This window comes from Myodes glareolus, chromosome 25 (assembly GCF_982192425.1).
Source record: "Myodes glareolus chromosome 25, mMyoGla1.1, whole genome shotgun sequence".
NCBI lineage: Eukaryota > Metazoa > Chordata > Mammalia > Rodentia > Cricetidae > Myodes > Myodes glareolus.
In genome coordinates, this window is record NC_142050.1 from 7,152,003 (window position 1) to 7,175,842 (window position 23,840).

Below are 23,840 nucleotides of genomic sequence, written 5' to 3' on the forward strand. Positions count from 1 at the left end.
AGAAAACAGAGTGGTTTGAACATGTCAATGTGGTAACCAGCAGAAATGGTGAGACTAAAGGCAACCAAGCATAGGAAAAAACCCAAGTAGACATTTTCAGGTCTCACAAGAGCAGAAGCGTGCACTTGCTCCATATGCCAGCTACAAGGGTGGCAGTGATTGAAGAAGGGGTACTGGGGCAGGAAGCAATGGGGGGCTTTAGGGATTCCTATCTAGTAGTTTTGATTCCATTTTTCTGACATAAGAAGTAAAGTCATTTATTGATGGAATTTGCCTCAACTAGGACAGGTGCCAATATAGCCATTTTTTATTTTTTTTTAAATTTATTTGTTTATTTATTTATTTATTTTTGTTTTTCGAAACAGGGTTTCTCTGTAGCTTTGGAGCCTGTCCTGGAACTAGCTCTTGTAGAGCTAGTCTCCAGGCTGGTCTCAAACTCATAGAGATCTGCCTGCCTCTGCCTTCCAAGTGCTGGGATTAAAGGCGTGTGCCACCACCGCCCAGCTAAAGCCATTTTTTAAAAATGTAAGGTTGGTCTTACTTACTTACTTATATATCCTAGGCCAAAACCAACTAGAAGAGGGATAGGATCAAGCTAAAGAGGTGGATCTTTTGATTTATTATTCCCTTGATTATATTTCATGTTCTTTACATAGCAGGAGTCAAAAATGTAATATATTCTTCAAACTGATCCTCTTATCAAAATGGCCCGTTGCTACCACCACGCCCACAGCCAAGCGCAAGGACACAAGCACAGGCTGTCAGTCAACTGAAGGGAATCTCAATGTCACTCAGGAGCCACACCCTAGAGTCTTCACCATTCACTTGGTTAGTCTCACCTTCTGAATTACCTCACAAGCAGCCTGCTTGTCTCAGCACTAGTAATTTGAATCTTCATTATCTTTTACTTGGCTTTTCTACCTTTCCAGCTCTTTGTGGTACAACTGATTATATCACTACTTTAGTTAAGATCGTCAGGGACTCCACAGCTGCCTTTCTGAAAAAGCCTGTGCAGAGGCAGTAAACTGATTCAGTGCATTTCTAATAGGGCTTCTCAAGCTCTCTCCACCTCCTTGGTTTATTCATATATTAGTTTCCCCTTAATTAATATATATGTGTATAAAGTCCGTCAGTAGACACTTCAGACTGTGGCTTGTATCAAACTTAAATATATTATATTTTCCTATGCAAATATAGCTATATAAAATCTAATTTATAAATTATGCACAGTAACAACAACAATATAATAGTTAGAACAAAAACAGCTGTTCCTTTGTACTCTTCAGTGATAGCAAGATCTACACGTGCTCAAATGTTTTATCTTGGTGTGATATTTGCAAATAACCTATATACATTCTCTGGACCTTAAATTACCTCCAAACTACTTGTAGTAGTGTACACAATGTAAATGTTATATGAAGAAATAGTATACTACATTATTTAGTAAATCATGACAAGGAAAATTGTACAAGTTTAACACAGACATACACATATACACATATGGAGAGGCAGACAGACAGATGAGACAAAGAGATACAAAGATAGACACAGAGACAGACAGGGTTATTTTCACACAGCCAATCTAGCTCACGCTCACTATATAACAGAGTCTGGCTCTGAACTACTGATGCTTCTGCTTCAGCCTCTGGGGTGTTGATATTGTAGATGTGCCCCACCATGCCCAATTTTCAGAACGTAGTTTGATCTGTGGTGGGTGAACCTGCAGGGGCAGAGCTGGAGGGTATGGCGGGCCAACAGGACTATAATATGTAGAGTCCTCTGCCTCTCTTGCTCTCTGTACCGTAATCACCCTTCTTGCGGTGATTTGTCAATATAACGCCTACGTGATGAGATGAAATGAAGTGATTGATGCAGGCGTTGTGATGTAGTACTAGGCTACCAGGTAGGGGTTACTTGAACGGAAGCCCTGACAGATTTGATAACCCGGAGATTAGGAGGTACGCTGGAACAAAGGGTGGTTGGGTGATGGTCAGCGCTGGACTAAGGACCCAGAAAGATTTCATCACACCCAGAAATCAAAATTTATAAATTCTTTATTTCTGGACTCGTCCATTAAATGTTTTCAGACTTTGGCTGACAAGTGGAAACCCAGACTTCATAAAGCAAACCCACAGGTAAGCGCGGAACTCTTGCTTCCCGGGGGCTATCCTGTTTCCTAACCCAGCATTTGCTCTTTTTTAGTACTAGGTTTTTCTTCTTGAACTCTTCCTGTCTTTTACCTTTTCATGTAATCCATGTTTGTCTTTGTTAGTCTAGTGGTCCTCAAAGAAGCTCTACTGACACTCCCGACCCACCCTGAGGTGGGTGTTCTCCCGACTAGTATTCAACTAGCTTAAAAGACCCATCACTCTTCCGTCCTATTTCCTACACGGACCATGTCTTTTTACTCATTCCTGTATCCCAACTTTTCAACACAGTATGAGTCAGTCCTTGGTGGTCCTGATAACCAAAGGGAATAATTATGAGACCCAAATCCTTAGCTTTGTACTACATCGCCCGTCATTACTTTTCAGTGTTAATTAAAATGGACCACATATGTCAAAGCGTGTGCACTGGTTGGATCCTGCTATTTGGCTCCTGAGAATAAATGCAAACCCCGGGCTAGCTTTCACGGCTTCCGGCAGGGCCTACGCTGGGCGGAGCCGCGAGGGAGGAAGGCGGGAACTCTAGGTTGTGGCCCCGCCCAAGGGGCGCCACTCGAGGGCGGGGTCTTCTCTGGGCGGAGCGCTTGGAATGGGGGCGTGGTCTCCCCTGGGCGGAGCGCTTGAGAGGGGACGAGGTCTCCGAGCGGTGGCCCCGCCCCGGGGCGGCGCCGGGCGGGAGAGGGCGTGACTCGGGGCGTGGCGTCCGCTTCCCAGGCCGCGGCGGCGGTTCGGTCGTGGGCCCCGCGGGTGGCCCGGGTCACCGCCCGCGCTTCGGCGGCCATCTTACCCGCGCGCGGCTCCCGCGGCGGGCGGGGCGGCGTCAGGCCGGAAACGGCTGTGTGGCGGCGCGCCACCTCCTCAGGTCAGTGAGTGCGGCCCAGAGCGGGTCTCGGCGCGGGCGGGCCCCGGGGTGGCCGCTGCGGCCGCTGCTTTAGAGCCTCGCGGGAGGGCGGCGTTCTGCTCAGTGGGACGGTTCCGACGCCCGGCGGCCTCGTGGGGAGCCTTCGGGCGTCCCGCGGCCGCGTGGCAGCCGTCCTCTGTGCGGCCGCGGCGCGTGTGTGGAGCCGCGTCCCCGTGAGCCGAGCGGCTCAGCTGGGTGTCTGGGACGTGGGAGTCGCGATCAGATGCCTGGTGTACCCGGAATAACAACATGATGAGTTCCAGTTGTACCCTATTAAAGTCTTGTTAAAAGGCCTGTCACCCTGTGAGCTCTGTTCTCTGCTCGCTGCCTACACGAATAATGCAAATTCCTTGAGAGGAATGAAGCCTCTGCCTTGCTGAGCTGCTCAGCAAATGACTACTCTTGTCGACTGCTTTGAATAACTATTATCTTAACGAAAATTTAGATGTGTGTAATGCATCGTCTTGGAGATGGTAGTGCTGCAAGTTTCCCGAAACTGTATCGTACAGCTATGTAGCTCGGTAAGAAAGAAGACACCCCCAAAGCATATATTTGTATGTTTTTGCGTTATCGTAGTGTATTGAACTTGTGTCCAGTTGCCACGTGGGGTTGAGACGCGTTTTAAGTGTAAAGTCTAGATTCCCACGATTTAATACAAAAATGTAAAAAGTTTAGTAATTTCTTTACGTTGGCGGTATATTTTTAAACATTTTTGATTTGATAGATTAAGTTAAAAGATATTCTAAATTTCATTTATTACTTTTGAGCTGTGCCTGCTAGAGAATTACAGGCCATGGCTCGTTGCATTTCTTTTGGATAGTGTTATAGATGTTCTAGTGGTGAACAGAGACTCTCCATGGTTCTCATTTGCTGAGAAACCATTGAAGAAAAAATGAACACTTTCTAAGTCTGAAGATAAGGACCTAAATTATTGCAAACTTCTACCTCCTCACAAATTTTGCAATGTCTCCAGCATCTGAAAGCGTCCCAGGGCTGTTTGAAGAATAGTAGGGATACCATTACCTGTGTGAAGCAGAGAGCCCTTAGTTTTGGAAGGCAGAACTTTGTGAGGAGGAAATAGATAGATTTTACCCACTATTAAGGAACTGGTAAGGGTCTAAGATAGTACGTGACTGAAGAACTTCTGAGTCCGCATTTATTTATTTATTTACTTACTTACTTTTCTCTCTTCCAGATTCATATTATGTATGTTAGTAAGCAAGAAGCATCTGCATTGTATGTTAGATTTCCTCAGGGTAGTTACAGACACATTGCCTTTTCCAGGGCCATCTTTGTACAGCCTAGGCGGTAGCTCGAACCTAGCAGCCTCCCTGGCCAGCAGCTTCACTGTCACTTCTGTCATTTTCATTTCACCCTGGGTAGCTGATTCTTTCTACAGTTCTTGTCTAAGATGGAAGCTGACAGACCTGGCACAGGAGCCAAGCCATCTGTTCTTGACTCCATTCCCTCACAAAATGAAAAAGATTCATTAGTTCCTTTCTAACTCAAAAGGTCTGTGATTTTTGTATGTGTTCCTGTCACAATTTTGTGGATGCTAACAGTATTTTACGAGCATAGCATAAGAATGCTGGTTAGTTCGTCACTGAGAATCATGTAAATCAGCGTTAAAATGACATTGTCTTCGTTTCAGTTCTGCTGCTGTGATAAAAAGACTTTGACAGAAGAACCCTCAGGGAGAAGAGTCCATTTTAGCTAGCTTTCCAGGTGACACTCCTTCATTTTGGGGACATCAAGGTGGCAGGGACTTGAAGCAGCTAGTAACTTTACTTTTGTAGTCAGGAGCTGAAGTCAGTAAACTAAAGTGTGCATGCTCACTGCTCAGCTAGCTTTCTCTGCTCTCTGACAGTTCAGGATCCCCTGTCTACTGGAATAGTACCACCCATGTTGTATTGGTCTTCCTATTTCAATTCATATAATCAAGATAATAAATCCCCTTTAGACATGCCCACAGGTTAATCTAATCTACACAATCCCTCATTGAGATTCTCTTATTGGGTGATTCTAGATTATGTTAAATTGGCATTCAAACTAACCATCACAAACAGGGATCTTAATTGTTCTTGAGGTATATTTCCTGTGTCTCAGGTCGACTCTGAACTCTTGATCCTCTTACCTCCACCTCCCAAATCCGAAGATTATAGTGTGTAAACCACTTTACCTAGTTTACGGTAACTCTTGAATTTTTGAACTGTATTTTCCTGTATGTAACCTAAGTTTTATTTTTGTTTTACCATATATACTTTGTATCAAGAATAAAATTATAGTATGGGGTCCTAGATTAAAGTATGTTTATATAAGTGTTGAGTTCTTTTTTTCTTTTTCCCCAGGGACATAGCAAGAATCTCAAGACATGTGAATATTTATTAAGGAGCTGCTTCTATTTGTGAGGATATAGGTATGCCTATTATGTCTTCTGTTTGTGAGGATATAGGTATGCCTATTATGTCTTATTCTTGGGCAGTGGTCCTCAACCTTCCTAATGTTGTGACTCCTTAATACAGTTCCTCATATTGTGGTGACCCACAAATATAACATTATTTTTGTTGTTACTTCATAACTGTGATTTTGCTACTATTATGAATTGTAATGTAAATATTCTTTGGAGGTAGAGCTTTCCAGAGGGATCACAAACCACAGGCTGAGAACCATTGCTCTAGGTGGTATCTAGTTTTTCTTTTTGCTGTCTTAGCCAGTTCCTATTATATGATTTGCTTCCTTCTCATTTTTTGGTTTTCAAATTCTTTTCTATTGAGTGTGTCTGTTATTAGAATGCAGTTTTGTTAGAATAGGATTTATCTGTCCCCGTTTAACACTGTATTCCCATAGTTGAAAACAGTGCCCAAAATATACAAGGTGCTAAATAAACAGTTACAGTATAATAGAATACAGCATATTAAAGTAATCTCCTTTTAGGATGCTGTTCTTTTGGATCTTCTGTCACTAGAACCAATTATAACAGTGAGAGCGAGCTTTGTTCTTGGCTTAGAGCCAGGTTCCACTAGGAAAAAGAAATGTTGATTCTTCTGGGGTAGGAAAGGATGGAAGCATGAGGAAATAGGTAAAACGTTGAAATAGCTGTTGTGAGAAGTGTTCAAGGGCCCCCATGCATTCATTAGACAAATATTCACCATCTACTAAGTGACAGTTCTATGCTTTGTACTAGAGGTACAATGGAAAACAAAAGATATTTCAGCTTTTGTCTTGGAAGACATAATCTAGTAGAAGAGACTCAAATGGATTAAAGAGAAAGAATACTATTCAGTGAGAATATATTTCTAGACAGGAGAATGTGGTTGATTAAAAGAGTGAGGGGAATGTTATAGCCAGGGCGAACATCATTTGCAAAGATAAAGTGATTGGGAATTGGGGTGGATTCCAGGAATTGAAGAGAAAAAAAAAATGTAGCTAAAACACAGCAAGTAGAATATGCTAAAAGGTTAGAACAATAGGTAGAGGCTGAAGGTATTTACAATTAATTGGCAAATTATTTGTGTAAACTGGTTGCTTTGTATAACTGGTGTTATACGATGATTATTCTGGTATGGAGGGATGACTCAGTATAGTGCTTGGTAAACACTCCTGAAGACCTTAGTTTAGAATCTCAGTGAAGGCCCTGTGGTGGTGGTGCACGCCTTTAAGCCCAGCACTCCCGGGCCTAGGCAGGCGGATCCCTGTGAGTTCAAGGTCAGCCTAGACTACCAGAGCTAGTTCCAGGACACACTCCAAAGTCATAGAGAAACGCTGTCTTCGAAAAACAAAAACAAAAACAAAAAAAAAAAGAATCTCTGTGAACATGGTGATGGACCTGTAATTTCAGCAGTGGAGAGGCCATGGAGAGCACAGAAGGGTTACTTGAGTTTGCTGGCCAGCTAGTGTTGCCAAATAAGTGAGCTCCAAATTCAGTAAGAGACCTTGGCTCAAAAAATAAAGTGTATGATTGGATGGGGTGGGTTATCTTGAAAACTAAAAGGCCAAGAATGGAAGGAGTAAGAAGGAAGAAATGTAGTTGGGAAGAGTAGGGAGTGATTATGATCAAAATACATTGTGTGTATGAAATCCCCAAAGAATTGCTAGGAATATTATATTAAAAATGAGGTAGAGGGTGATAGAAGACATCTTGTATGTGTGGGGTTGTGCCTGTGTGCGTGTCTGTACCACGTTTGTGACTGGTACCTGTGGAGGTCATAAGAGGGTAGGGGATCCCTTGGAAATGGAGTTACAGGTAGTTGTTAGCCACCACATGAGTGCTGGGAATGGGATCTGGGTCCTCTGGAAGAGCAGCAAGTGCCCTTAACTGCTGAGCCATCTCTCCAGCCCTGATAGAAGACATCTTAACATGACCCATGCCCTGCATATGTTTGCATTTTGCACACACACCTGTATACATGAACACATAAACCATGTATGCTCACCCCAATGAACAACACAAAGGTTATTCTGACTTTTAAAGGATCGTAATGGAAAGATGATTTAGAGAATTGCTGAGCTAGTATCACAGACTGGAAATTATATGTACCTTGATTTCTCATGCAGTTTATGGTACCTTGAGAATGTCTTCAGTGTAGTACCTTGAGTTGACGCGGGAAAGAGGTAAATAATTAGAATAATCTAGGAATAAGGAAAAGCAAACAATAAACTGGAAAAGGAAATAAGTGAAAGTGATATTAAGGATATAATTGAAATGACTGATCCTGAGCTCCAGAAGTGTTAAAGAATAAAATAATTCCAGTATGAGAATTCATAAATGTTTTTTGCTAATCATTAAATTATATGAGAGTGGGAGAGATGGCTTAGCAGTTAAGAGCACTCTGCCCTTGCAGAGCACCTGAGTTCATTTTCTAGAACTCACATCAGGTGGCTCACAATAGTTCATCACTCCTATCTTTAGGAAGTCCAAAACCATTTCCTGGCCTTTAAAGGCACTGCACACATGTGCATAAACACTCAGACATGCATATATACAATACTTAAAAATAAAATCTTTTTAAAAGTTAAGTATTTATCAGAATTTGATATGTACAATGTATTTTCACCATATATACTCCCTACACCTCACAAATGTATTCCTTCCTTCTAACACTTCTTAAATTCTTGTCCTTTTATTGTTTTTTAGATCCCTCCCCCGAGTTCAATTTGTACACTTTGTTTTTTTAAAAGTTAAATATATTTTTGAGTCTATAAAATTCTAAATTGAGAATTCATATCTAAAAATATTTACAAGATTAGGAGGTAAAGCAATTATGTGTGAGTTGAATACTTATCAAAGTTTATCTTTATTAGGAATGTATATTAGTCTATACCTGATATTTTGAGTAAATATAGGTAAAACCTGGTTGTAAAAATGTATTTGTAGTGAAATTTATAAATATTATGTTAATTTTGTATCCAGCCTTTTAATTCTTGCCAGCCACTTAGAAATACTTAATATTTGCATCTAGTCTTTATTATTCAAATAAGATTTTTAAACTATCCCATTTTTAGTCAAAACTTACCAAACCTTATAAAATTAAAAACTAAGCGCCTCTAATGGTCACATAACTTATTTTTCCAGAGTAAGTGTTATATGTGTACTGCTACTCATAAACAGATAATTTTTAGGCAAAACACAATAAAACACTTTTTAAAATAATATATTTGGGGCTGGAGAGATGGCTCAGTGGTTAGGAGCACAGATTGCTGTTCCAGAGGTCCTGAGTTCAATTCCCAGCAACCACGTGGTGGCTCACAACCATCTGTAATGAGATCTGGAACCCTTTAAAAAATAATAATAGTAATAATATATTTATTTTAGCATATATTAAAATATAATTATACACTATACACATGGTTGCTGAAACTACTGATGAACTTAAAAGTTGATGTTCTGATTTTAAAAAAAGTCAGTTTAAAGAGAAATATTCAGTAGCATTATAAGTGGTCTACGAATGAGTAAAATTTGGGAAATACTGATCTAAATAACTTTATTATTGAAGGGTGAGAAAGTCATCCTAAAACTAATTATAGCAAATCTAGGATAAATTTTGTAACTCTTTTGTACATTCCAGTTTTTACTCTGCTACAAAAGCCTGATTCTTATTGTTGAAAGTTGAAAAAAGTCCTTGCGTATTACACTTCACATTTGTGTGCTTCATTATATTATACACATATATTAGACAAAAGTGAAGTAACTAGCACTCAGTGGCTCTCTGTGGTTAGAAATTCCCTTGTTTGCACAAATATAGAACATTCACCATTGAAGAGTGTTCCACTGAGTGCTGCTCTAACCATAGCTTAGGAGTGTGATTCGTGCTACTTTTAAGTTTTCCCCCTTCACTGGAATGGTACTTATTAATTTCCTCATCATAGTAAAGTTGTTATAACCCGAGGTTACATTGAAGGTGCCAGTAACTGTATAATTAAGATAATTTATCATGGGAAATAAAGCTGGGATAGGGTTGTCAGATTCCTACTAGATCACTTTATTGTAGGAAGTGGTTACTCTTCTTTCTCCATTTTTAATCAAATGAATATTTTCTTAAATCTGTAAGTGGAGAGAAAAATACAAATATAGAGATAAAAGAAGGTTTTTGTGTAGAGAATTCAACTTAAGGAATGTGATTTGTTGATATTTTAAACCTTATTTTTCAACACTTTCAGTGAATGGACCTGATTGGACATTTTGCGTCCATCAATAAAGATGAGCGGTACCAAGCCTGATATTTTGTGGGCACCACACCAGGTTGATAGATTTGTTGTATGTGACTCAGAACTGAGCCTTTATCATGTGGAATCGGCTATGAATTCAGAACTTAAAGCTGGATCATTACGTTTATCTGAAGACTCTGCAGCTACATTACTATCAATAAATTCAGATACACCCTATATGAAATGTGTTGCATGGTATCTCAATTATGATCCTGAATGTCTCCTAGCAGTTGGACAAGCAAATGGTCGAGTTGTACTTACAAGTCTTGGTCAAGATCATAATTCTAAGTTTAAAGATTTGATAGGAAAAGAATTTGTCCCAAAACATGCTCGACAATGCAATACCCTTGCATGGAATCCACTGGATAGTAACTGGCTTGCTGCTGGTCTGGACAAGCACAGAGCTGACTTTTCAGTTCTAATATGGGATATCTGCAGCAAATATACTCCTGATATTGTTCCCATGGAAAAAGTGAGACTTTCAGCAGGTGAAGCTGAAACAACACTATTAGTAACAAAACCACTGTATGAGTTAGGACAAAATGATGCTTGTCTATCTCTTTGTTGGCTTCCACGAGACCAGAAACTTCTCCTTGCTGGCATGCATCGTAACCTAGCCATATTTGATCTTCGGAACACAAGCCAGAAGATGTTTGTAAATACAAAAGCTGTTCAAGGAGTGACAGTCGACCCATACTTCCATGATCGTGTTGCTTCCTTCTATGAAGGTCAGGTTGCAATATGGGATCTTAGAAAATTTGAGAAGCCAGTTTTGACTTTGACTGAGCAGCCAAAGCCCTTGACAAAAGTAGCATGGTGTCCAACTAGGACAGGTCTGCTTGCTACTTTAACAAGGGATAGTAATATTATTAGGCTGTATGATATGCAGCATACACCTACGCCCATTGGGGATGAAACTGAACCCACAATAATTGAAAGAAGTGTGCAACCTTGTGACAATTACATTGCTTCCTTTGCATGGCATCCAACAAGTCAAAATCGAATGATAGTTGTAACTCCCAACCGAACAATGTCTGACTTCACTGTTTTTGAAAGGATATCTCTTGCCTGGAGCCCAATTACATCTTTAATGTGGGCTTGTGGTCGTCATTTGTATGAATGTGCAGAAGAAGAAAGTGATAATTCCTTAGAAAAAGATATAGCAACAAAAATGCGCCTCCGGGCTTTATCAAGGTATGGACTTGATACAGAGCAGGTATGGAGAAACCACATTTTAGCTGGAAATGAAGACCCACAACTCAAGTCACTCTGGTATACTCTGCACTATATCCTTTGTCTTGCTAACTTTTGAGGTAAATTGGGTAAACATACTCTGAATGTTTTGTATGCAAATACAAATTATATAGTCTAAAATTCTGAGGTGAAATCGTTGAAAACTGTTGAAAGTTTTAGTTTGTAGACTGGGTGTGGGAAAGGTGGTCAGTAAAGTGGAACTGTCTTAATTGTATAGATTCTTACTATGGATTTGCTCTTAATTAATTTTAACTGAGATATTTTATTGTGCATAATTACCAGTATTTCCTATGCATTTAAATACTTATGAAACAGTATACAGAAGATATGGATCAAAAATCTCCAGGCAACAAAGGATCGTTGGTTTATGCAGGAATTAAATCAATAGTAAAATCATCTTTGGGTAAGAAAATTCCATTTTATATTTTCAAATACATTTATAACTTTTGGACTCTTGATTCCTAGTTGATTAAAATTAAGATTATCTCAGGACTGTGTACATAAATAAATACCTTTATATAACTCTCTCTTGGCTTTCTGATCAGATATTTTAGTGACTTGTTAGGTATATTGAGTGTATTTATTATATCCAGATGTTTTGTGGAAGGAATGTTGATTCTTTGATGTAATACAGACATTTCTTAAATCTCTTTATTATTCTGTGCTGTTTATTTGAAGACCCACTTTAGGGGAGATAGTATACAAGTGCATTTATGAGATGCTGATTGTTAGTTTGGATTTTATCACAGCATCTTGTGTTTTAAAGACTAAATTAAAAGCTCTCTTAACTGAAGAAGATCCCTTTGATTTTGCTTCCCAAATACTTTCACAAGGTCTATGTTATAACATAAAGTATGGCCTAACTTGAAGAATACCTGAAAGTTCTTGATGAGTAAGTGAAGGAATCAGTTAATGAATAAAATAATGTAAGATTTAAATAGATAAACTATTTACGAATAAAGACACCCTCCTTCCAAAAACAAAAACCTACTTTCAGACTGCTTGCTTTAAGCAGTTGTTCTTACTGTTTTTTTTTTTTTTTGGAGTTAATTATGATAATGTTATATTGTCTCTTAGGGTTCAACCTCCATGCTTTATTAGTCTGTTTCTACTCCATCCAGTTCAGATTCTAGAAGAATAATTTAGTCAAAGCCATCATTTCATAGGACTTGCTTCACCATGCTACTAGCATGGATGCACAGTTAAGGTGCTGCATAGTGGGTTTTCTCTTTGAAGACTTTGAAATTACTTTGATGCACAGTGCTGAAAGATGACTGGAAAGCTTTAGATCTGTTTCATTTGGTGTTTTCCCATTAGAACTACACCAGAAAGAGTAACCTTTATCAGAATGAGTAAGTTTAATGAGAAACTGCCTTACTTATTAACAGAAGTAAAAGGACAGGCATATATCACCATTTATGAACCTGAATATACCTTGGTTTGTGAGTTTAAAAACTGCTGCCACGAGACCCACACTGAAGCACTGGACCAAGCTCCTGAGGTCCAGCTGAAGAGTGGGAGGAATGAGAATGTGAGCAAAGAGGTCAAGACCACAATGGGTTCACCCACTGAAACAGTTTACCTGAAATAGTGGGAGCTCACCAACTTCAGCCAGATTGGGAAGGACCAAGCATGGGACCAAACTAGTCCTTCTGAATGTAGTTGACAGTTGCATGGCTGGGGCAGAGTGAGGGGCCACTGGTAGTGGCACCAGGATTTATCTCTACTGCTTGTACTGGCTTTTTGGGAACCTATTCTCTTTGGATGTATGCCTTGCACGGCCTGGATATAGTAGGGAGGGCCTTGGATCTTCTACAGGGCTGTGTGCCATGCCCTCTCTGATGACTGGATGGGGGTGGAGTGGGAGGGTATGTGGTGGGAGTGGGGGAAGGAGAGGAGTGGGAGCTTGGATTGGTATGTATAGTGAAAAAGGATAATTTCTTTTCTTTCTCTTTTTTTAAAGAGTGTTTTTCTGAGGGATCAAAGCCAAAAAAAAAAGAAAGAAAGAAAGGAAGGAAGGAAGGAAGGAAGGAAGGAAGAGAAAGAAAGAAAGAAAGAAAGAAAGGAAAGAAAGAAAAGGAAAAAAACTGCCCTCACAAAGAATTAAGTACTATGTCAGTAAAATGTATGGTATTGGACAATGGGCTAAGAGTTCAGAATACAGGAGGAATATAACCAGAGAGCAAGCAGTATGTTAGAACTCCTGATATTCTATGGAATAGATGAAATTGTTGTAAGAACTGAAAGAAATGCCTTAAAGGGGGAACAGTGGTAGGATAGGAAAAAATGGAACCATATATTCATGTAGACAAGGGAAAGAAATCGCTTTCAGTTGACTGAAACAGCTGACAGTATGAAGAGAAGTCATCAACTATACATAATTAAAGACAGGCTGTACGAGGGAGGATAGGATGATAACCAGTGGCAGACTCTAGCGATGAATAGAGGGAGGGCTGTTGCTTTCTTTTCTCCTTCAGCATAAAATTAAGCATGTTTAAATGTTGATTGGAAAAACCATGTTCGTGTGTGAGTGTGGACATGCACATGCTGCTGCACACGTGGAGGTCAGAAGACAACTTTTGGAAGTCACTTCTAGCCATCCACCTTGCTGAGGGAGGGTCTTTCTTACTGTTTATGAACTTCATACTCCAGTCTACCAGCCCATGATGAATTTCCTGTCTTTGTCCCCCATGGAAGTGCTGGGATTCAGATGCATTTCGTCTGGCCTTCTGTGTGAAGTCTAGGGGGTGCAGCTCAGGGTCATCAGGATTGTAGTTAGGACTTAACTACTGAAGCCATTTTTCTCACCCCACTTCCTGTCTTTAATATGGCAGAAGGTTGTTTAATAAAAGACTAGCTGACTTTTCACCCAACACAATAAAGTTTGAAAAAGTTTAACTTTGATCTAGAGAATTTATCTGTTCAAATTGATTTAAAGGAACAAAATAGCTAAGTTTTGTGTTTTTGTTTTCTTAACACCGAAGTTTTCTTATAGTGTATTATTTTATGACATATTTTATCTTATAGTAGATTATTTTATGTATTATATATAGTGTATTATATATTATACACATACGTGTGTGTGTGTATGTGTGACATACAAATGAATATTATCTGATTGGTGATTTGAGACATTTTTATTTTGCATTGGTATTTTAATGTTTGCATATGCTGTTTCCTTTGAAAACATTAATAAAGTATTGATCCTATGAATATGGGCAATATGAGATTCAGTGAAAAGTTTTTCATTTTTGTATTGATATGTATATCATGCATAGATTTTCATAGATATGTTAAAATTTTATAGGTATTAAAATTGTAGTGTAATGATCCATTTGAAATTAATGGTGTCATATTTCTTTTGATAATCCTAATTACCTACAGCATAATTGCCAAACTAAGAAAGAATCCCTGAGCTGCCAGAGTTCAATTCATTAAATTAAAAATATTCTATTTAAAAATAAGTGATTTGGGCTGGAGCTGGGAGAATACTTTCCTAGCACGCATGAAGCCCAGATTTAATCCCCAGCACTGCTAACACTGAGTGTGTCTGACACCTCTATAGTCCCAGCTCTTGGAGTGGAGGTAGAAGACTCAGAAATTTAAGGTCATCTTTGGTTGGCTTGGGCTCCATGAGAGCCTGTCTGGGGGGATGGTAGTTTTTGTGTTACAGTGTTGCTCAGCTCAGCAATAGATTGGTACTTAGCATTTCACTCCCCATCTCCAACCTTTCTACCTTCTACCCTCCACTGCTAACCCCTCCAGGGAAAATCCCTTTTGGCTGATGATATAGCTCAGCAACAGAACTCCTGCTTAGCACATTGAAGGCCAGGTTTAATTCACAACAACACAAAATGATTAATTCAGCTGTAATTATTTAATTAGTTTATAAGCTTACATTACAACTTTTCCATAAAGCAAAAAGGTATAGTTTAAAATACTGACATAGATAATATTTTAGACTTGTCACAACCCCCCATCACATTGATAATCATACAAGTTATTTAAAAGTATGAATTTTAGGTAAATTGGAAAGCTTAGACCTATTTTTATTCCTTGTAAGATGTTTAGACTAAGTGATTTTTATTTATATACATAGATGTACATATATCAAGTTTAACTTAAAAGTGATAACTAAGTTTTAAATATTTTTCTTTATATAATTTTTGTTTGTTTTGAGACAGGGTCTTTCTATGTAGTCCTCACTGTCCTGGTCACTATATAGACCAGGCTTGTCTGGAACTCGTAGAGATTCATTTGTCTTGGCCACCATGCTGGGATTAAAGTCATGCACCACTACATTCAGCTATTTTTCTCATTCTAATGCTTTTTTTTTTAATCCTTTGACAGATCAAATGTAGTCAGTTTTGGATCATTTGCTACTTTTCTCTAACATTAATTGTCTCATTGTCTCCTTGAGTCACTACTTAGTAGTACTTAGGTACTATTCAAAGTCTCACAAAGCTAAGATGAATGTTGTGGCTCAGTGTATTTCCTTCTAGAGTTAAGAATATTCTTCCAAATTCATGTGATTGTTGGTCAAGTTAAAAAACTGCAGAAGCAGGTTGAAGACACATGTAGGAGATAAAGTTCCTAGGAATGGGAAAGAATTGGATCTAGATAAGATTTGGCTTTGAAAGAAATATGCACATATCCTTTACTAACCAGAGTGGGGGTCATTTTTAGGGTTTATGGAACCAGAAGCGGAGAGGCTGAGGATTCCTTGTAGTTGTAGAACTAAGCTGTGTCCTTTTTTCTAGTTGGTTGGTGGCCAGGGCCTACCCATAGCTCCTGAAGGTTGTTTACAGTTCTTTGCTTCCCACAGACTCTCTTACCAAGATGGCAGCTCTGACTGCTTTAAGACCAAGAGGTCTTTCCTACTGCAACTCTTACTTATAGACTCTCTTTAAGGGTTGGCCTGATTGACTTAGGCTTAGACTACATAACTGCCCAGTTGAGTAAGGACCTCAGTTAGCTCTATCTGTACAATTCTTTCTTCTCTGCTATAATTTGTTGTCTAGAAGCAAGTCGTAGATTCAGTTTAAATTCCAGAGGAGGTGATTATTCATTATGTGGTTCCCGAGCTGTAGGAATCCTGGGGCCCTACTTCATTCAGCCTACAGTCAGTGGATTGAACCTGCCCCCCACCCACACACCTTCCCTGCACATAGGGTTTCTCTATGTAGCCTTGACTGTCCTGGAACTAACAAACCATGCTGGCCTCAAACTCACAGAGATCCACCTGCATCTGCCTTCTGAGTGCTGGGATTAAAGGCATGTGCCACTACTACCTGGCAAGCTGATTGAATTCCAAAAGCTCATCTATTTTCTATTGACCAAGTTATTTATATAAGTATCATATATATATATATAAAATTATATATAAATATATATACATTTTACATATTGCACATAATTACATATACATATTACATATAATTATATATAAATATACACATTATATAAATGTAATATATACATAAATATATAATTGCTGTAAGTTACATGTGTAAAATACTAAATACTAATTTACATGTGTTAAATACTAAATTACTAAAGGAAGTTTGCAATATGGACACTCACATTTCCTCATTCATAATTTATTTTTTTCTGAAAATATTTTTTTGTATTTTTGATAATATGATCATAAAACTTTCTAGAACACTTAGGAATGTGTTATAGTTAATTGATAAACTAAACTTCATGTTTGTTTTGTCTTTATTTGCTTAAATGAAATTACTTTGCCTTTATAGCCAGCTACCATGATTTCATTATAATGCTATGAAAATAGTAATTTTTTTCCTTTAAAAAAAGATAATATATAGTTTTCTAATTTAATAGCAGAGTGAGACATAGTCAGGTCATTCCCATTGTATTTTTTCTTTATTGTTTACCTTGAAGTCCTTTGATGACTGTAATCTCATTTTTTCATGCATATGGATAGCTATACGGTATATAGCAGTCAGGCAGAGGTGGTCCAGTCTTGCTAAGGAATGTGTGACCACATATATGCAGGAGGAGATGACGAGAACTCAAGTGCTTGGGGCTCCAAGGCAGAGGGCTTTCCTTGCAAATAAAATAATTCAACTACCTGCTCTGTTGGAGCTTGTGTTCTACTGAGAGATCAGATGTGAGAATCTCTGTTAAATACTGTCTGTATTTAACAGACAGTCTGTACAGTGCCTGTACAGGACACAGGAAACAAGTGGTAAGTTAGAGAACAGGCATCTATTTTAGCTTAGAGGGTTGAAGCAGTGACTCAGCTTAGTGAGTCTCGGCATCCATTTTTATAGCGGTAGCTTCTTAGTAATTCAACTATGGTGTAAAATGTTTTAAAATTTTAGTATACTGCTTTTTTATGCTATTGTAAGATTATGGCTGAGAAATTGAATTTCCTAAATGCTGTTGACATTTTTTTCATAAAGCTGAACTGTTGCCTAATATATTTCAAAATAGCAATAAAATAATATAAAGCATTCTCTGTTTTTAGGAATGGTGGAAAGCAGCAGACATAATTGGAGTGGCTTGGATAAACAAACTGATATTCAGAACTTAAACGAAGAGAGGATTTTAGCATTACAGCTTTGTGGGTGGGTAAAGAAAGGAACGGATGTAGATGTGGGACCATTTTTGAACTCTCTTGTGCAAGAAGGAGAATGGGAAAGAGCTGCTGCAGTGGCTTTGTTCAACTTGGATATTCGGCGAGCAATCCAAATCCTGAATGAAGGGGCATCTTCAGAAAAAGGTATTAGGTTATGTTCTGAGAACTGGCAGTTCATAGAATCTGCTAAAGAAAGGATGTGGATAGTTTTTAGTTACCTAGCCAATATCCTATATACATTTTTATTGAAAGAGAAAGTGTATGGTGCTAAGCAGTAAATATTAGACAGTTCCATTTATATATGCCTCAGGATAGATTAATAAAAACAAAATGTTCTGGGCTGGTGAGATGGCTCAGAGGTTAAGAGCATTGCCTGTTCTTCCAAAGGTCCTGAGTTCAATTCCCAGCAACCACATGGTGGCTCACAGCCATCTGTTATGAGGTCTGGTGCCCTCTTCTGGCCTGCAGACATATACACAGACAGAATATTGTATACGTAATAAATAAATAAATATTTAAAACAAACAAACAAACAAAAAAACCCCAAAATGTTCTTAAATGATGTTTTAATAATAATATGTTTCCCCACATGTATTTCTTATTTTGTTTTAAAGAGAATCATATACATTGAGGAATGTCTGTTGGAACTGCTTTTGTTTGTAAGCAATATTTTAGTATATAGTTTCTCTTTTGGTAGGACACTAGATGATATTTTTGTTTTGACCAGTATAGAATCTTATGAAAAGCATATTGTGATCTGGAAAATGTTTCTACTTGAGTTTGATTGAAACATATGTCCTGTGTAGCCTTAAAAGGAAGGGAGGGAGAGAAGGAGGGAAGGAGGGGGAGAGAAATGGGAGAGAGAGAGAGGATAAAGTTCGATTTGCCAGAGAGAGAGAGGATAAAGTTCAGTTTGCTAGAGGACTCTCTAGAGAAACAAATCAGTCAAAAACCAAGAATTACTACCCTACTGCTGCCTCCCCCCCCCCCCCACTTTTCTTGAGACAGGGTTTTTCTGTGTAGCCCCGGCTGTCTTGGAACGTGCCCTATAGACCAGGCTGGTCTTAAACTGAGAGATCTGCCTGCCTCTGCCTTTTGAGTGCTGGGATTAAAGGCGTGTACCACCTCATGCCCCACCACTGCATGACAAGTTTTGTTTTTTGTTTATTATTGTTATTAGGTATAGTTCACTTAAATTCTTAAGGTATATATAGCTAATTATCTTTAACGCACATAGACAATTATTTCTGAGTTTCAAAGTAATGAATTCTTACTTACTCTGGCCAACCTTTAATGCATTATAGTTCAGTTATACCATAAAAAATGCCATTGACTGTAATATATTTATTTTCATTCTAAAAGTTAAAAAAGTTAGATCTTTAGCTTGAGCATCGTTACCTTTACTTCAGAGAAAGCCTTCTGCACTTGAAGTGTGAGAGGTGTGTAGTGCCATTTAAAAAAGGACACATGTGAGACTCTGGGTTCAATATGTAGCGCTAATGAGTTCTTCCTCCCCAAAAGGACTCTATTTCTAACTTAATTTTGCTACAACCAGAAAACATAGTTTTCTATTATATGTACCTGGAAAATTTGCTATTCCTATGCTTTTATTTTAAAAGACTTAAAACTTAATAATAGAGTAGGCAAAAGAATGAAGCACCAAGTATTTTGGAAAGCATTTTTGTAAAAGTGAGTAATGAAGCTACTAAGAACAGAAAGTGGGGGGAAGGTACTTTTAATTGGCAGAGGAAGAAGGGTTAGAGTCAAGGGCTGTCTGAAAGGTAGAAAACGCTTAAGAGAAAAGACAAAGGGAGATTGTAGCTTTCACATTTGGCCATGCAGAACTGAAGAGTAGGTTGGCAGCTTGCTAGCAGCCTGTACACCACAGAACATAAACAAAACAGTTTATAAAAATTAGTGGTAATGGATGCTTTGTTGTAAGTATGTCAAAGTACAGTTGTATGATAATTCTGATAGCTCATTTTGGCCTAGAAATTGTTCAAAGTATAGTATAGTAAAAATACTGAAACACTTGTTTTCTCCATTTGATACTTGGTATATCAGTATATATATTATATAATTAGAAATAGGAAAATAAAACTTTGAAAATTGTAATAGTGGTGTATAGTACTCTGAGATAGCATAGATGACTTTACTGATAAGGGTGGCAGTGATTTTGGTAAGATGGTCTCACTTGTCTCCATTTAGGTACCAAATAATAATATAATATATAGGAAACTACTGAACAAAGAGCTTGGAAGTTAAGTGTTGTACTTCCTGCTGTGGAAGTAGCTCAGTGGGAACGCATTCCAGTGGGATTCTGAATTCAGTGTCCAGTACTGCAGAAAAAAATAATTATTATGCACAGGATTACAAGTGTGTACATGAATTGTTTTTTTCAAAGAAGTATTTTTTATTGATATTTATTGAACTCTACATTTTTCTCTGCTCCCCTCCCTGCCTCTCCCCTCCCCACTTCAACCTTCCCACAAGATCTCCATGCTCCCAATTTACTCAGGAGATCTTGTCTTTTTCTACTTTCTACTTCCCATGTAGATTAGATCAATGTAAGTCTCTCTTAGTGTCCTCATTGTTGTCTAAGATCTCTGGGATTGTGGTTTGTAGGCTGGCTTTATTTGCTTTATGTTTAAAAACCACCTATGAGTGAGTATGTGTTATAAATATCTTTCTGTGTCTGGGTTACCTCACTCAAAATAATGTTTTCTGGCTCCATCCATTTGCCTGCAAAATTCAAGGTGTTGTTATTTTTTTGGGCTGTGTAGTACTCCATTGTGTAAATGTACCACATTTTCTTTATCCATTCTTTGGTCGAGGGGCGTTTAGGTTGTTTCTAGGTTCTGGCTATGACAAACAAAACTGCTATGAACATAGTTGAGCACACGTCCTTGTGGCACCATTGAGTGTCCTTTGGACATATACCCAAAAGTGGCATTACTGGGTCTTGAGGAAGTTAGTTTCCTAATGTTCTGAGAAATCGCCACACTGATATCCAAAGGAGTTGTACCAGCTTGCATTCCCACCAGCAATGCAGAAGTGTTCCCTTTACCCCACAATCTCTCCAGCATAAGTTGTCATCAGTGTTTTTGATCTTGGCCATTCTTAAAGGTGTAAGATGGAATTTCAGAGTTGTTTTGATTTGCATTTCTCTGATGACTAAGGATGTTGAGCATTTCCTTAAGTGTCTTTCAGCCATTTTAGATTCCTCTGTTGAGAGTTCTCTGTTTAGGTCTGTCCTCCATTTTTTTTTTTTTTAAATTGGATTATGTGTTCTTTTGGTGTTCAATTTCTTGAGTTCTTTGTATATTTTGGAGATCAGACCTCTGTCTTATGTGGGGTTAGTGAAGATCTTTTCCCATTCTGTAGGCTGTTGTTTTGTCTTGTTGACTGTGTCCTTTGCTTTACAGAAGCTTTTCAGATTCAGGAGGTCCCATTTATTAATTGTTTCTCTAAGTGTCTGTGCTGCTGGGGTTATATTTAGGAAGTGGTTTCCTGTGCCAATGCATTCAAGTGTACTTCCCACTTTCTCTTCTATAAGGTTCAGTGTGGTTGGCTTTATGTTGAGGTCTTTGATCCATTTGGACTTGAGTTTTGTGCATGGTGATAGATATTGGTCTATTTTCATTCTTCTACGTGTTGATATCCAGTTATGCCAGCATCATTTGTTAAATATGATTTCTCTTTTTCATTTGATTTTTTTTTTGCTTCCTTGTCAAAAATCATGTGTTCAAAGATGTATATATTGATATCTGGGTCTTCTATTCAGTTCCATTGGTCCTCCTGTCTGTTCTTATGCCAATACCAGGCTGTTTTCAGTACTGTAGCTCTGTAGTAGAGTTTTAAGTCAGGGATTGTGATGCCTACAGAAGTTCTTTTATTGTACAGAAGTATTTTTGGCTATCCTGGGTTTTTTGCTTTTCCGTATGAAGCTGAGTATCGTTCTTTCAAGGTCTTTGAAGAATTTTGGTGGGATTTTGATAGGCATTGTGTTGAATCTGTCATGAATTGTTTTTTAAGAATGGATTTTTTTCTTTGTACTCTACCAAATCTAACAGTCTTAATTTTTTTCTTATTTAAGTGGGCTTCTTTTAGGATAAAATTCACCATCTGATTACTGTGTCGAGATTTAACATCTGTGGGGAAAGAGGTTATTAGTTTCTGATTGCTTTGATTAGCTGCACATTTTTAACCTACAGGAGATCTGAATCTCAATGTGGTAGCAATGGCTTTATCAGGGTATACGGATGAGAAGAACTCTCTTTGGAGAGAGATGTGCAGCACACTACGATTGCAGCTCAACAACCCCTATCTCTGTGTCATGTTTGCATTTCTGACCAGCGAAGCAGGCGCTTATGATGGAGTTTTGGTAAGCTGTTTTCATTCCCCAGATCGTCCTTTGAGTTATAACTGGTTTGCTTTTTGTAGTTTTGATAATACAGACTTTATCTACAGAACCAAAATTATTTATTTCATCCTATACTGAAGAACTGAGCTCTAGAAATGTACAGCTATAAACGTATACATGTATTTGCTGTTTAAATAGAATGACTATGTTTGTGTGTACTCGTATGTGTATTGATAACTGTGATCAGTCAGTCAGTTTTGGCGAAGGTGTCCATCTAAATTAATGTTGGTCATTTTAGATGAGTTATATAGTCACACTACTTATAAAACACTTGATTTAATTTAGTATTTCAGTTATTTTAGTCGCTTGTGTAACCACGTGATTTCTTCCTTGTCATGAAGTGAGGTTTCCTTACTCATTTTGGTTGTTGAGTAACAAGCTTCACATCAAAACCTCTTTCCTTTGTACTGTCTGTCTTCTTTCTAGCAATGTAAAGAACTTTCTCTACTCAAATGTGTTCCTCTGTTTCCCATTAGAGCATTTCTTATAAAATATGCATTGCTTCATAATTTTCAGTCTGTAAGGTTTATAAAAACGTGTGTCTTATTGAGCTATTGTACTGAAAATTTAAGTATAGTGTTCATTTTGACAGTGTCCAGTTTATTTTGTTCATTGTTTTAATAAATTTCTAGTGAACCTGTCTGACCTTCAAATTAATATCAAGAAATGTTTATTTATGACTGTTATTACTACATTTGCTAAACAGGAGATTTTAAAGTCTTGTCTTTGAGCTGACAGGATACTTAAGCAAGTGCTAGAGCCTAGACAAAGAAATGAACCAATTGCTCACTGTTTAAACATTGCATTGTGTATTTCCATTTGTTACCTGTAGTAAAATCCCTTCTCTTCCACCAAAAGGGAGAACTGATGAGGAAGTTCATGCATCCCAGCTATTTTAATAATGTATTTAATTTAATCAGAAAAGTCTTCTTTGGCAATTGGTGACTCTTCCAATATCTGAACATATATGAAAATACACACATATTTTCTAATACATATGAAAATAAACTTACATATTAGGTGCATATTTAGTCCCTGTAAAAACTGAAAAGTTATGGTGCGTACAATTGTTTGTTTTTTCAGTATGAAAACAAAGTTGCAGTACGTGACAGAGTGGCATTTGCTTGTAAATTCCTTGGTGATGCTCAGGTGAGAACCAATTCAGTTCTATATTTGAGGTAATTAATGTTTATTATGAATTATTTTAACAAACTAATCTTTACATGTAATTATATGCCTGAAAACTTATACATAAAATCTAAAAAGGTAATTATTACATTGAACTTATAAATATGCACGTAATAACTAAATTTGTTTTAGAATGTTGACTTGATGTTTTAGTTTAATTTTTCCTTTAGAAGACTTAGCAGATAGAAATTTTAAACTCAGGTTTTAGTAATGCTGTATGCAAATCATTTCAGTACCTAAACACTTATTCTGCCAAATTCTATTCTGCCAAACCACTGGCTGAAACAGCTTTATTCATTAAGCAATAAAAGCAACACATATACCAGCTCACACCAATGACTAGCAGTACTGTTATAATGACAGAAGTTAGGGAAATGAGGAGGAATGGTGGCTGGAGTTTAGAATAGGATGAAATTAGACCATGTAAAGGAAATAGTTTTTATTGATGACTTTCAACGTGTGATTTCAATTCTACGATTCTGTTACATAGTACCGTGAGAGGTAAGGTTTTGCTGAAAAGGTGACACTTCTCTTAGAGTTAGCCGTCTATAAGCATAGGAGATGTCAGTTTTGAAGATGAGTGTGGGCACTGCAGAGATAGCA

The 23,840-nt window shown here is 37.9% G+C and overlaps 1 protein-coding gene across 3 annotated transcripts in view; it reads left to right on the forward strand.

The window, feature by feature from the left end:
• The first annotated feature begins 2,893 nt into the window (after positions 1–2,893).
• The window catches only part of Mios (meiosis regulator for oocyte development), a 33,411-nt gene continuing 12,464 nt past the window's right edge, over positions 2,894–23,840 (forward strand). Inside the window, exons 1-7 of one of the 3 annotated variants that reach the window (XM_087901732.1) lie at positions 2,894–3,027; positions 5,415–5,482; positions 9,724–11,057; positions 11,330–11,428; positions 17,516–17,770; positions 21,841–22,010; positions 23,133–23,198. In XM_087901732.1, coding sequence (XP_087757858.1) covers positions 9,764–11,057; positions 11,330–11,428; positions 17,516–17,770; positions 21,841–22,010; positions 23,133–23,198 — 1,884 coding nt within the window. In that variant the 5' untranslated portion in view covers positions 2,894–3,027; positions 5,415–5,482; positions 9,724–9,763. Of the gene's footprint in view, positions 3,028–3,217; positions 3,588–5,414; positions 5,483–9,723; positions 11,058–11,329; positions 11,429–17,515; positions 17,771–21,840; positions 22,011–23,132; positions 23,199–23,840 lie in introns of those variants that run through there. The other 2 variants (XM_087901733.1, XM_087901734.1) reach the window with 2 other exon arrangements.